Source organism: Bos javanicus, chromosome 3 (genome assembly GCF_032452875.1).
Source record: "Bos javanicus breed banteng chromosome 3, ARS-OSU_banteng_1.0, whole genome shotgun sequence".
Taxonomy (NCBI): Eukaryota; Metazoa; Chordata; class Mammalia; order Artiodactyla; family Bovidae; genus Bos; species Bos javanicus.
In genome coordinates this window covers 69,275,149-69,289,883 of record NC_083870.1, presented here as the reverse complement: position 1 = coordinate 69,289,883, position 14,735 = coordinate 69,275,149, and the positions used below count along the sequence as shown (strand labels likewise).

The 14,735-nt window shown below is 39.9% G+C and overlaps 1 protein-coding gene across 1 annotated transcript in view; it reads left to right on the top strand.

The window, feature by feature from the left end:
• The first annotated feature begins 53 nt into the window (after positions 1-53).
• The window catches only part of MSH4 (mutS homolog 4), a 106,177-nt gene continuing 91,495 nt past the window's right edge, over positions 54-14,735 (top strand). Inside the window, exon 1 of the mRNA XM_061411557.1 lies at positions 54-2,252. Within this exon, the coding sequence (XP_061267541.1) occupies positions 2,015-2,252 (238 nt within the window). The 5' untranslated portion in view covers positions 54-2,014. The remainder of the gene's footprint in view (positions 2,253-14,735) is intronic.

Here is a 14,735-nt window from a genome sequence, read left to right as displayed (position 1 = left end):
GGTTAGGTAAATGAAGAGAATTCACTAGGAAGAGGATTGCAATCTGGACTACACTTTACTCACTTTTTAATATTTTATGTCAGAATGTCAAGGGATTGTTGGCATTTTTTTTTCCTGCCCAGTAAGGAAATACAAGCTGATACTTGCCACAGTGTTCTTGTATAACCTGTGTTTTCACAAAGATTAGAGCACACTAATGTTTGTGTTCTTAGTGAAAAAGCATTTTAGTGAGCATTTTTCTTGATGGAAGTTGAGATTTGCTGAAGCAAGTTTACAATAATAACCCTAAGAGTAAAGAATTTTAAATGTGAATAGTGATGATTTCTCTTAACACATTGAGCAATATCTGCTTTTATATGTTATTGAAATGTCTGGCATTGTTTTTTTGACAGTTCACTAAGTTTGGATTGAATTACCAGTGTTTCTGAAAGTTTGGAAACCATTGGATGGAACACAATTTTATTTAAGTGGTATCACTGGAAGTTTTGAGGACTGCAGTCACTGCACGTGGGTGACTGCAGTGGTTTCATATTCTGTATCTGATTTCACAATTGAATGTGAATTCAGTAATGGGACATATAATGGTATCTAGAGTATTTTCTCAATCCCGGTTTCTCTACCATGTTGAATTACTGTGTTTGTATTCAAGAGAATCATGGCATCTGGTTCCATCACATCATGGCAAATAGAGAAACAGTGAGAGACTATTTTTGGGGGCTCCAAAAATCACTGCAGATGGTGACTGCAGCCATGAAATTAAAAGATGCTTACTCCTTGGAAGGAAAGTTATGATCAACCTAGACAGCATATTAAAAAGCAGAGACATTACTTTGCCAACAAAGGTCCGTCTAGCCAAAGCTATGGTTTTTCCAGTAGTCATGTATGGATGTGAGAATTGGATTATAAAGAAAGTTGAGCGCCAAAGAATTGATGTTTTTGAACTGTGATGTTGGAGCAGACTCTTAGAGTCCCTTGGACTGCAAGGAGATCCAACCAGTCCATCCTAAAGGAAATCAGTCCTGAATATTCAATGGAAGGACTGATGCTGAAGCTGAAGCTCCAATATTTTGGCCACTTGATGAGAAGAGCTGACTTATTTGAAAGACCCTGGTGCTGGGAAAGATTGAAGGCAGGAGAAGGGGATGACACAGGATGAGAAGGTTAGATGGCATCACCGACTGAATGGACATGAGTTTGAGTAAACCTAGGAGTTGGTGATGGACAGGGAGGCCTGGCATGTGGCAGTCCATGGGGTCGCCAAAAATCGCACACGACTGAGAGTGAACTGAACTTGGAAATATTAGCACATAATGTCCTGTGATAATGGGGAATAAGGTGTAGTGGGAATAATGAGACTCCCAAGTTGTATTTGGAGGAAGAACTTGCAACATACTCTAGTATTGAAACTTCCATGGAGGGAGGACCCTGGCGGGCTACAGTCCATGGGGTCACAAATAGCATGGGGTCAAGACTGAGCACGGACACACAAGTTGGATTGATGATCCTGAATTCCCTTTAGTTGAGGGAGTCTACCTCGCATTATGAAAGTTGCTCAGTCGTGACCGACTCTTGGCTCCTCTGTCCTTGGGGTTTTCCAGGCAAGAATACTGGAATGGGTTGCCATTCCCTTCTTCAGGGGATCTGGACCCAGGGATTGAACCCAGGTCTCCTGCATTGCAGGAGATTCTTTAGCATTTGAGCCAGAGAAGAGATTAAGCTTGACCTCGCATTAAGCTTGACCAAATTCTGCAGCAATTGACGGGACCGGGACACCTGAGAGTACATTCTCCATTTCTGTCTTTAAATCATTTTAACAAAGGAAGCATTTAATCACCTGTGTGCTCGGTCGCTCACTCCTGCCCAACTTTTTGCGACTCCATGGACTGTAGTCTATCGGGGATAAATGTGGGTGGGCGTGGTAAACGGGCTCTGCGCCTGCGCACTGCGACTCTGCGCGCCGCGCTGTCGTATTTTCCCCGCGAGGCTTTGTCTCACAGCAGAGTTGCTCTGAAAGATGCTGCGGCCTGACATATCACCGACGTTTTCTTCTGTCCCTGCGGCTTCCCCCTGCTCACCAGAGGCTCGGTCCCAGGGTCCCCGCTACAATTTCGGACTCCAGGAGACTCCTCTGAGCCGCCCTTCAGCCCAAGCCGCCTCTGCGTCTTCCCCACCAGGCACGTCTGGAGCGGCGGGTGACCGGAGCGGCAGCAGCAGTCTACCTGGGCACCCGCCCAGCGCCCTGCCGCCTCAAGGCAAGGAGTTGTGTGAACTTCTGGAGGTTCAGGGAACCGTGGTCTCTGGTTACCACAGAAATTTCAGTTGGTGTCTGTTTGGAATTTGGGAATGGAGTGCTCTGCGAATTGAGTGGGTCTGAATTGATTTAAGGGCTGGACTCTGCCTCACGTTCGTTTTCTTACAAGGCCTTGATGGTGGATGGCTCAGTTCTGAGGCAGGCTATATTCATAAACGGGGTACTGTGCCTCCGCCCGCGCCCCATGACAGAGGAATGAATTTGTGCACGAGTTTAGTGATTGGAGTGGTAAACCTCTTGGCTCCTGAACTTAAGCCTCCAAGTCCTTCTAGGGTATCTTGAAAACAGATAAGCTTTGAGAACAGACCAGATTTAACATTTTCTTTAATGGAGGTGAATAATACATTTAGTGTGAAAAATGACCTTTAAGGAGTATTTAACTCGTTTACTTTATAGTCAGTGACTCTCCATGACAAAACCGTCACCTTTTGCCCACACAGCATTGCCACTCACTGGTAAGGTAACAAATGCCAAATCCAGTGTCACTTTTCAGTTCATCTTATGTAAACTTCCCACTGTGTTTAATGTTCTTCACCAGTCTTGTCTTGAACTCACTTAATTTGATTTCCTTGATTCCACTTTTCCGTTTTTCACCTACATTCCATAGAACTAGGCTTACTTTTGTTAGTTTACAAATTATTGGCTTGTCCTTAGAGGTTTTTTACCTGGCTCCTTCTATCTGATTGTGATTATCACCACAGCCCAGATCTCATCTTTGCCCCTAGATTCTTGTTTCAGACTGTCTTCTGAAGTTTCTAGTAAGGAATCAGTGGACATCCTCAGACTCGCTGTATGATTAATTGAATTCATCTCTCTGCAGCTCCTCAACCTGTTTCTCTTATCTCAATCATTGGGTTTTTAAAATCTTTAGGAGACTTCAATGATTCAAATATTCCCTCACTCATAACATCCAAAGTTAACAAGTTCTAGATTTATCTTTTAAATAATTCTGTCCTTTTCTCTGTGCCATTACAGGCCCTTTTAATTTTGTGTCTGAATTATTGCCTCAAACTAATGCTTCTTTCTTCTAAGCTTACTTACAGTGTCACTATAGAGTTATATGGAAAATGAAAATCTATGTCCCGTGGCATTTCAACCAGTGACTCTATTTGCAGGTTAAAAAATGTACTCTTTAGTAGCATATCCAAGTCCCCTTGGGATATGTTTTTAGTTTTTGCAGTCTTATATCTCATCATTTCTTGATAATTACCCTACTTTCTAACTTAACTGACCTACTTGCACTTCCTTCAAGGCAACATACATGTTTATCAGTATAATCCCCTTCTTCATGAAATGTTCTGTCACCTATTTATTTTCAACAATAATAACATCCAGTAATTAATGACTGCTCCTCTGTTCTAGCTTCTTACTTAGCATGTTGTATCTCTGATCCTTACAGTAAATCTGTAAGATAGATTTTTCTTTTGTCCCAATTTAAGAGGGAGCCAAGACCCAAATTGATGATATAGTTACCTTAGGTGCTCAGTGCATGCTCAGTTGCGTCTGACTCTTTCCGACCCCATGGACTGTAGTCTGCCAGGCTTCTTTGTCCATGGATTTCTCAGGCAGGAATACTGGCGTGTATTGCCATTTCCTGCTCCAGGATATCTTCCTGACCCAGGGTTTGAACCTTTGTCTCCCATATCTGCATTTTAGATTCTTTTTTTTTTTTTTTATTCTTCCAATTTTATTTTATTTTTAAACTTTACATAATTGTATTAGTTTTGCCAAATATCAAAATGAATCCGCCACAGGTATACATGTGTTCCCCATCCCGAACCCTCCTCCCTCCTCCCTCCCCATACCATCCCTCTGGGCCGTCCCAGTGCACCAGCCCCAAGCATCCAGCACCATGCATTGAACCTGGACTGGCAACTCGTTTCCTACATGATATTTTACATGTTTCATTGCCATTCTCCCACATCTTCCCACCCTCTCCCTCTCCCACAGAGTCCATAAGACTGTTCTATACATCAGTGTCTCTTTTGCTGTCTCGTACACCGGGTTATTGTTACCATCTTTCTAAATTCCATATATATGCGTTAGTATACTGTATTTATGTTTTTCCTTCTGGCTTACTTCACTCTGTATAATAGGCTCCAGTTTCATCCACCTCATTAGAACTGATTCAAATGTATTCTTTTTAATGGCTGAGTAATACTCCATTGTGTATATGTACCACAGCTTTCTTATCCATTCATCTGCTGATGGACATCTAGGTTGCTTCCACGTCTTGGCTATTATAAACAGTGCTGCGATGAACATTGGGGTACACGTGTCTCTTTCCCTTCTGGTTTCCTCAGTGTGTATGCCCAGCAGTGGGGTTGCTGGATCATAAGGCAGTTCTATTTCCAGTTTTTTAAGGAATCTCCACACTGTTCTCCATAGTGGCTGTACTAGTTTGCATTCCCACCAACAGTGTAAGAGGGTTCCCTTTTCTCCACACCCTCTCCAGCATTTATTATTTGTAGACTTTTGGATCGCAGCCATTCTGACTGGTGTGAAATGGTACCTCATAGTGGTTTTGATTTGCATTTCTCTGATAATGAGTGATGTTGAGCATCTTTTCATGTGTTTGTTAGCCATCTGTATGTCTTTTTTGGAGAAATGTCTATTTAGTTCTTTGGCCCATTTTTTGATTGGGTCGTTTATTTTTATGGAGTTGAGCTGTAGGAGTTGCTTGTATATTTTTGAGATTAGTTGTTTGTTGGTTGCTTCATTTGCTATTATTTTCTCCCATTCTGAAGGCTGTCTTTTCACCTTGCTAATAGTTTCCTTTGATGTGCAGAAGCTTTTAAGGTTAATTAGGTCCCATTTGTTTATTTTTGCTTTTATTTCCAATATTCTGGGAGGTGGGTCATAGAGGATCCTGCTGTGATGTATGTCGGAGAGTGTTTTGCCTATGTTCTCCTCTAGGAGTTTTATAGTTTCTGGTCTTACGTTTAGATCTTTAATCCATTTTGAGTTTATTTTTGTGTATGGTGTTAGAAAGTGGTCCAGTTTCATTCTTTTACAAGTGGTTGACCAGATTTCCCAGCACCACTTGTTAAAGAGATTGTCTTTAATCCATTGTATATTCTTGCATCCTTTGTCGAAGATAAGGTGTCCATATGTGCGTGGATTTATCTCTGGGCTTTCTATTTTATTCCATTGATCAATATTTCTGTCTTTGTGCCAGTACCATACTGTCTTGATAACTGTGGCTTTGTAGTAGAGCCTGAAGTCAGGTAAGTTGATTCCTCCAGTTCCATTCTTCTTTCTCAAGATCGCTTTGGCTATTCGAGGTTTTTTGTATTTCCATACAAATTGTGAAATTATTTGTTCTAGCTCTGTGAAGAATACTGTTGGTAGCTTGATAGGGATTGCGTTGAATCTATAAATTGCTTTGGGTAGTATACTCATTTTCACTACATTGATTCTTCCAATCCATGAACATGGTATATTTCTCCATCTATTAGTGTCCTCTTTGATTTCTTTCACCAGTGTTTTATAGTTTTCTATATATAGGTCTTTAGTTTCTTTAGGTAGATATATTCCTAAGTATTTTATTCTTTCCGTTGCAATGGTGAATGGAATTGTTTCCTTAATTTCTCTTTCTGTTTTCTCATTATTAGTGTATAGGAATGCAAGGGATTTCTGTGTGTTGATTTTATATCCTGCAACTTTACTGTAGTCATTGATTATTTCTAGTAATTTTCTGGTGGACTCTTTAGGGTTTTCTATGTAGAGGATCATGTCATCTGCAAATAGTGAGAGTTTTACTTCTTCTTTTCCAATTTGGATTCCTTTTATTTCTTTTTCTGCTCTGATTGCTGTGGCCAAAACTTCCAAAACTATGTTGAATAGTAATGGTGAAAGTGGGCACCCTTGTCTTGTTCCTGACTTTAGAGGAAATGCTTTCAATTTTTCACCATTGAGGATAATGTTTGCAGTGGGTTTGTCATATATAGCTTTTATTATGTTGAGGTATGTTCCTTCTATTCCTGCTTTCTGGAGAGTTTTTATCATAAATGGATGTTGAATTTTGTCAAAGGCTTTCTCTGCATCTATTGAGATAATCATATGGTTTTATTTTTCAATTTGTTAATGTGGTGTATTACATTAATTGATTTGCGGATATTGAAGAATCCTTGCAACCCTGGGATAAAGCCCACTTGATCATGGTGTATGATCTTTTTAATGTGTTGTTGGATTCTGATTGCTAGAATTTTGTTAAGGATTTTTGCATCTATGTTCATCAGTGATATTGGCCTGTAGTTTTCTTTTTTTGTGGGATCTTTGTCAGGTTTTGGTATTAGGGTGATGGTGGCCTCATAGAATGAGTTTGGAAGTTTACCTTCCTCTGCAATTTTCTGGAAGAGTTTGAGCAGGATAGGTGTCAGCTCTTCTCTAAATTTTTGGTAGAATTCAGCTGTGAAGCCGTCTGGACCGGGGCTTTTGTTTGCTGGAAGATTTTTGATTACAGTTTCAATTTCCATGCTTGTGATGGGTCTGTTAAGATTTTCTATTTCTTCCTGGTCCAGTTTTGGAAAGTTGTACTTTTCTAAGAATTTGTCCATTTCTTCCACGTTGTCCATTTTATTGGCATATAATTGTTGATAGTAGTCTCTTATGATCCTTTGTATTTCTGTGTTGTCTGTTGTGATCTCTCCATTTTCGTTTCTAATTTTGTTGATTTGATTTTTCTCCCTTTGTTTCTTGATGAGTCTGGCTAATGGTTTGTCAATTTTATTTATCCTTTCAAAGAACCAGCTTTTGGTTTTGTTGATTTTTGCTATGGTCTCTTTTGTTTCTTTTGCATTTATTTCTGCTCTAATTTTTAAGATTTCTTTCCTTCTACTAACCCTGGGGTTCTTCATTTCTTCCTTTTCTAGTTGCTTTAGGTGTAGAGTTAGGTTATTTATTTGACTTTTTTCTTGTTTCTTGAGGTGTGCCTGTATTGCTATGAACTTTCCCCTTAGGACTGCTTTTACCGTGTCCCACAGGTTTTGGGTTGTTGTGTTTTCATTTTCATTCGTTTCTATGCAAATTTTGATTTCTTTTTTGATTTCTTCTGTGATTTGTTGGTTATTCAGCAGCGTGTTGTTCAGCCTCCATATGTTGGAATTTTTAATAGTTTTTCTCCTGTAATTGAGATCTAATCTTACTGCATTGTGGTCAGAAAAAATGCTTGGAATGATTTCTATTTTTTTGAATTTACCAAGGCTAGCTTTATGGCCCAGGATGTGATCTATCCTGGAGAAGGTTCCATGTGCGCTTGGGAAAAAGGTGAAATTAGCCTTCAGTGTTTTCCAGGTTCTCACAAGCTTGGAATAGCTGCAGTAGTTTTTTAATATAGCCTTCATTTTCCAAGGCCAGAGCCAGCTTTTCCCTACGGATAGGTGAGGAGAGAACTGAGGTAACTAAGTCAGCAATCTCTTCAAGTTTATTGAGTTCACATGTGGGTAGGTCAATCAGATGACTGGTTTCAGGCATTTCCTCAAATCGTTCTTCTTCTGATTCATCAATAAGGTCCTGTGTGACTTCCACTGATGGATCCTTACCTTGAACCTGACAAATTTTTTCCCAGATCTCATCACAGCCAGCTTTTTCCTGGAAACTTAGTGCCAGATCATAGTTTTCAGCTTCTGACCAAACAATTAATGTATCCTGCTGTTTTTGATATGCAGTGTTTGGATTTATCTTTGATTCCAAGAGTAGTGATCCATCGGACTCTGCCCGAACCAGCAGCGACATTCCCTTGAGCTCCTCCACATAGGTAGAGGAGACGTGCCTGGTGCCTCGGTCGTCCCATTGCCGGTCTTCGTTCAGGGTATAGACCTTCACTCGCCGCCGCGTATCCGACATGGTGACTGCGGTCCCCACTGTTCCAGCCGCCGCCTCCTTGCTCACCTCCTTTACGCCCCTCACTCTTGAGAGACGGTAGAGGCGGTGGCGGCAGCGGCGGCGGCGGCTCCGGAGAGGCCCGAGTTCACCATGGCTCCCAGGTTCAGCCGCGGGAAAGGGCAACAGGAGCCACTGAGACCTTGCCGCCCAGATTCCCTGTTACCTCTCACTTCACCCCCGAACGCACCCACCCTCCCCACCCTTTACCCCCCAGAGCTCGCTCGCTCTCCCACCGCCGCCGCCGCCGTCGCGGTAACTACTAAAGACCCGCCATCTTGTAACCCGATTCTCTCTCTGCATTTTAGATTCTTTACCACCTAGCCACCAGGGAGCTGAGTTATCTTAGGAGCTTAGGATAATAATATTCTGTAATCTCAAAGAACTTATGGTTCAGTAGGGAAGATAGACTTAAAAATCTATAAAACTTTTAAAAGATAATTATTTTTGAGTTATTTACAGATATTGTGCTTAGTAGCTTCAGTCGTATCCAACCCTCTGCGATCCTATGAACCATACCCTGACAGGCTCCTCTGTCCACAGGATTCTCCAGGCAAGAATACTGGAGTGGGTTGTCATTTCCTTCTCCATACAGATATTGAGGTATTTAATAAGTAGGGGAACAAAGTAACTAAAGAAATTTTGCAGAGGAAATTCAACTTGAGGTAGTGTTGAAGAAGAAGATTATGTCAACTGAAGGGAAAGAGGGGAAAAAAACTGGAGAAGAAACTTTTATTTCTCTCATAAGAAAGAAAAATATGTGCAAAGGCACAGAAGTATGATATAGCATGTTGTGTTTGTAGACTACAAATAATTTCATTTGGTAGAGCAGTAGGGTGATCTATTTTGTTCCTTCCCGATATAAACTTGGAGTACTTGCAGGTATTTAATCTGGGAGGCAGATAGGTTTTTTTGCCATGCCAAAAACATATCTGGCTTTTGTGATTGGAATAGATGATAGTACTTTTCCCTGATAAATGGAATTTTGTAGGAGAAGCAACTTTTAGAGGGAAAAATGGTGAGTTCTTCTGTGGACATGTTGAGTGTGAAGAACCTTTGGGGTATCCATACATTCATATTGAGGCAATTGGATATATGAATCTAGGGCTAAGAAAGAAGCCTGGGAGAGATATAAATTTGAGGCCAGAGGGGAGAAGGTAAAGAAAATATAGGAAAATAGAGGTGAAGGAAATTGGAGAAAAACTAGGAGAAGTAAGTTTAAGAAGGGGATTAGAGTCTGAAAGTAACCTGAGAACAAGAAGCAGCCCTGTTTGTCTCCAGTCTCTAGTAACTATCTCCTTCCTTAGCTCCTTTAAGCCTAGGGTTAGTAACAGAGCATACTTTGTCTTGATTCTACACATTTCTTTATGATGATATTCTGTCTACCCCTTTGTAAATATTCCCTTTATCAAACACTCTTCAAATTATCCTAGTTTGAATGTGTTATCTCTCTGGAAACTATACAAAAATGTTAGATTTTATCCTATGGTGGATATGAGAGACACTGAGAAATTGTTAGAAAGGGAGACATGGTGAAATTTCTTTTTCAGAAAGATCACTAGTGATGGATGTGAAGAATTGATTAGAGAGGCATCACGTTGAAGGCAAAGAGAATAATTCAAAGACTTTTGAAAAAGGCTGAAGAAGATATGTGCTTAAAATGGGCCAGATAGGAGTGAAGATGGAGAGAAATTTTAGTGAGATATCTATCTATATAATTAGATTTGGTTACTGATTGGGTGTTTGGATTCATGAAAGAGGAGTTAAGAGTGACTTCTAAGTTGATGACTTGTATGAGGTGCAAGATGCAAGATGCAAGGTGCAAGATGATGTAGTTGACCAACTGGTAGTAAAGAAAGGATAAATTCTGAGAAAAAGTTAATGAGGTAATTCACTTTTAGATATTTAGTAGTTCTGGGAAAATACCTAATGGTTTGTATCCAAAAAGTAGTTTTGGATATTTATATCCAAAAATATAAGGATCTAGAGCCACCCTATCTGTTAGAACTCTCTGTGGATAGATATATTCTATATCTGTGCTAATATAGTAGCCACTAGACAAGTGTGGTTTTTGTGCATTTTAAATGTGGCTAGTGTGACTGAAGAACTGAATTTTAATTTTTATTTAATTTAAATACCACATGTGGCAAGAAGCTCCTATACTGAGCAATGCAGCTATAGACCTAAGAATGGTTTTTGCATTTTTAAAGGGTTGGAAAAGTAAAAGAAGAAATTCATATTATAGTATCCAGAACTAAATATTGGAATATTCACTGGAAGGACTGATGCTGAAGCTCCAATACTTTGGCCACCTGATGCAAAGAACTGACTCACTGGAAAAGACCCAGATGCTGAGAAAGATTGAGGGCAGAAGAAGGGGGCAACAGAGCATGAGATGGTTGGATGGCATCATCGACTCAATGGACATGAGTTTGAGCAAATTCCGGGAGATATTGAAGGACAGGGAACCTTGGTGTGTTACAGTCCATGGGGTTGCAAAGACTTGGACATGACTGAGTGGCTGGACAACAACAAATCCAGAATTAAAGTTTCATTGGAATACACTTATTTATTGTCTTACTTTTTGTCTGTAGCTGTTTCCTGTGATAATGTCAGAACTGAGTAATGGTAATAGACAGTATGACCCACAAAGCCTAAAATATTTAACATCTGGCTCATTATTTAAAAGCTTGCCACCCTATACTTTACAGTGTTGAAGAGGAGTTAGGGCTGTATATGAAGGTTTAAGAGTTGCCAGAAAATAGATATTAATAAAAGCCAAAATAATAGATGAGATGTTCAGAGGAAATGTATAATTTTGATTTGAGAGAGAAAGTAAAGTTGGGAACCATTGGAAGCCAATAGTTAAGAGGCAGATAGAGGAAAAAGGACCTGGCAATGGAAACTAAAAAGAAGTAGTTTAAGGAGAATCAAGATAGAGAGTTGTTATGGAAATCAAGGAGGAGAGGCCAAAAGAGACCCAGGATTTTTTTTTTTTAAAGAACTCCTAATTTAACTTAAAATCTTTTGCACGGCAAAGGAAAGTATAAAGAGATGAAAAGATAACCCTCAGAGTGGGAGAAAATAATTGCAAATGAAGCAACTGACAAAAGATTAATTTCCAAAATATATGAACAGCTCAATATCAGAAAAACAAAGAACCCATCAAAAAATGGGCAGAAGACCTAAACAGACCTTTCTCTAAAGAAGAAGTACAGATGGCCAATAAACACATGAAAAGATGGTCAACGTCACATTATTAGAGAAAGGCAAATCAAAACTGCAATGAGGTATCACCTCATACCAATTTGAATGTCCATCATCAACAAATCTATAAACTAGGTATATAAATGCTGGACAGGATGTTCTTGAGAAAAAGGAATCTTCCTGCACTTTTGGTAGGAATGTAAATCGATACAGCCACTATAGAGAACAGTATGGAGATTCCTTAAAAAACTAGGAATAAAGCTACCATATGACCTAGCATTCCTATTACTAGGCACACACCCTGAGAAAACCACAATTCCAGTGTTCATTGTAGCACTGTTTACAGTGGCCTGCACATGGAAGCAACCTAGATATCCATCAACAGATGAATGGATAGAGAAGATATGGTATTTGCTGGGCCGTGCTTAGTCACTCAGTTGTGTCTGACTTTGTGACCCCATGGACTGTAGCCCACCAGGCTCCTCTGTCCATGGGATTTCTCCAGACAAGAATACTGGAGTGGGTAGCATATCCCTTCTCCAGGGACTCTTCCTGACCCAGGAATCGAACCAGGATCTCCTGCACTGCAGGTGGATTCTTTACCAGCTGAGCTATTAGGGAAGCCCATAGTACATATATACAATGAAATAACACTGAGCCATAAAAGAGAACAAATTTGAGTCAGTTCTAGTGAGGTGGGTGAACCTAGAGCCTGTTATAGAGTGAAGTAAGTCAGAAAGAGAAAAACAAATACTGTATATTAACGCATATATTTGGAATCTATTAATAGAAAAATAGTACTGATGAACCTATCTGCAGGGAATGAATGGAGATGCAGATGTAGAGAACAAACTTGTGGACACAGAAGGGGAAGAATATGGAGGACAAATTGAGAAATTAGCATTTATGTATATACTTTTATCATGTGTAAAATAGATAGCTAGTGGGAAGCTGCTATATAACACAGGGAGCCTGGCTTGGCCCTCTGTAACAGTGGCTGACTATTTTTTGGGGCTCCAAAATCACTACAGATGGTGACTGCAGCTATGAAATTAAAAGACGCTTATTCCTTGGAAGGAAAGTTATGACCAATCTAGACAGCATATTAAAAAGCTGAGACACTACTTTGTCCACAAAGGTCCATCTAGTCAAAGCTATGGTTTTTCCAGTGGTCATGTATGGATATGAGAGTTGGACTATAAAGAAAGCTGAGTGCCAAAGAATTGATGCTTTTGAACTGTGGTGTTGGAGAAGACTCTTGAGAGTCCCTTGGACTGCAAGGAGATCCAACCAGTCCATCCTAAAGGAGATCAGTCCTGGGTGTTCATTGGAAGGACTGATGTTGAAGCTCCAAAATTTTGGCCACCTGATGTGAAGAGCTGACTCATTTGAAAAGACCCTGATGCTGGGAAAGATTGAGGGCAGGAGGAGAAGGGGATGACAGAGGATGAGATGGTTAGATGGCATCACGACTCAATGGACATGAGTTGGGTGAACTTTGGGAGTTGGTGATCTACAGGGAGGCGTGGTGTGCTGTGGTTCATGGGGTCGCAAAGAGTCAGACACGACTGAGTGACTGAACTGAACAACCTAGAGGAGTGCGATGGGAAAGAAGAGGAAGGCTCTAGAAGGAGGGGATATATGGATATCATTGTATATGTATAATGATGGCTGATTTGAATTGTAAGGTAAAAACCAACTCAACATTGTAAAGCAAGTATCCTCCAATTAAAAAACATACACTTATTGGAATCCCTGGTGGCCCACTATGCAGTGGATAGGAATCCGCCTGCAGCAATCCCTCCCTCTTCCTGGAAGATTCCACGTGCCAAGGGGCAGCTAAGCCCATATGTCAGTTACAGAGCCTGAGCTCTAGAGGCTGTGCACCCACAACTACTGAGCCTGTGTGCCTAGAGCCAGTGCATCACAAAAAGAGAAGCCACTGCAGTGAGAAGCCCATGCATTGCCACAAAGAGTAGCCCCTGTTCTAGTAGCCCCTGCTTGCTGCAATGGAAGAAAGCCTGCGCAAAGCAACAAAGACCTCACACAGCCAAAAATACATAAATAAATAAAAATGAACTTAAAAAAAATAATGTCTATGTGCCCACAACATTGTAAATCAACTGTACTTCAATGAAAAAAAAAAAAAAGAAAACAAATCTATGTGCCTAGACACTATGCTAGACTGTTTATGTACATTCTGTCATATTTTATGACAACCCTATAAAAAAAGTAGTATCTTCACCATATTAACAAATTGGTGAAAACCATATGATCTCAATAGATGCAGAAAAAGCCTTTGACAAAATTCAGCACCCATTTATGATTAAAACTCTTCAAAAAATGCACAGAGAAGGAACCTACCTCAACATAGTAAAGACCAAATATGATAAGCCTATGGCAAACATTCTCAGTGGTGAAAAGTTGAAAGCATTCTCCCTAAGGTCAGGAACAAGACAAGGGTGTCCACTTTCTCCACTACTATTCAACATAAGTTCTGGAAGTCCTAGCTACAGCAGTCAGAGAAGAAAAAAAATAAAAGGAATCCAGATTGGAAAAGAAGTAAAGCTCTCACTGTTTGCAGATGACATGATACTGTACATAGAAAACCCTAAAGATAGTATCAGAAAATTACTAGAGCTAATCAGTGAAATATAGCAAAGTTGCAGGATACAAAATCAATACACAGAAATCACTTGCATTTCTGTATACTATCAATGAAAAATCAGAAATAGAAATTAAGGAATCAATCCCCTTCACCTTTGCAACAAAAAAAATTAAATATGTAGGCATAAACTTACCTAAGGAGACAAAAGAACTGTACACAAAATTATAAGATACTAATGTAAGAAATCAAAGACAACATAAACAGAAGGAGAGATATTCTGTGTTCCTGGGTAAGAAGAATGGATATTGTGAAAATGTCTATACTACCAAATGCAATCTACAGATTCAATGCAATCCCTATCAAATTACCAATGGCATTTTTCACAGAACTAGAACAAAACACTTCAAAATTCATATGGAGACACAAAAGACCCCGAATAACCAAAGCAGTCTTGAGAAAGAATGGAGCTGAAAGAATCAACCTTCCTGACTTCAGATTATACTACAAAGCCACAATCATCAAGACATTCTGGTACTGGCACAAAAGCAGAAATATAGACCAATAAAACAAGATAGAAAGCCCAGAAATAAACCCATGCACCTATGGGTACCTTATTTTTGACAAAGGAGGCAAGAATATACAATGGGGCAAAGACAGCCTTTTCAAAAAATGGTGCGGGAAAAACTGGACAGCTACATGTAAAAGAATGAAATTAGGACACTTCTT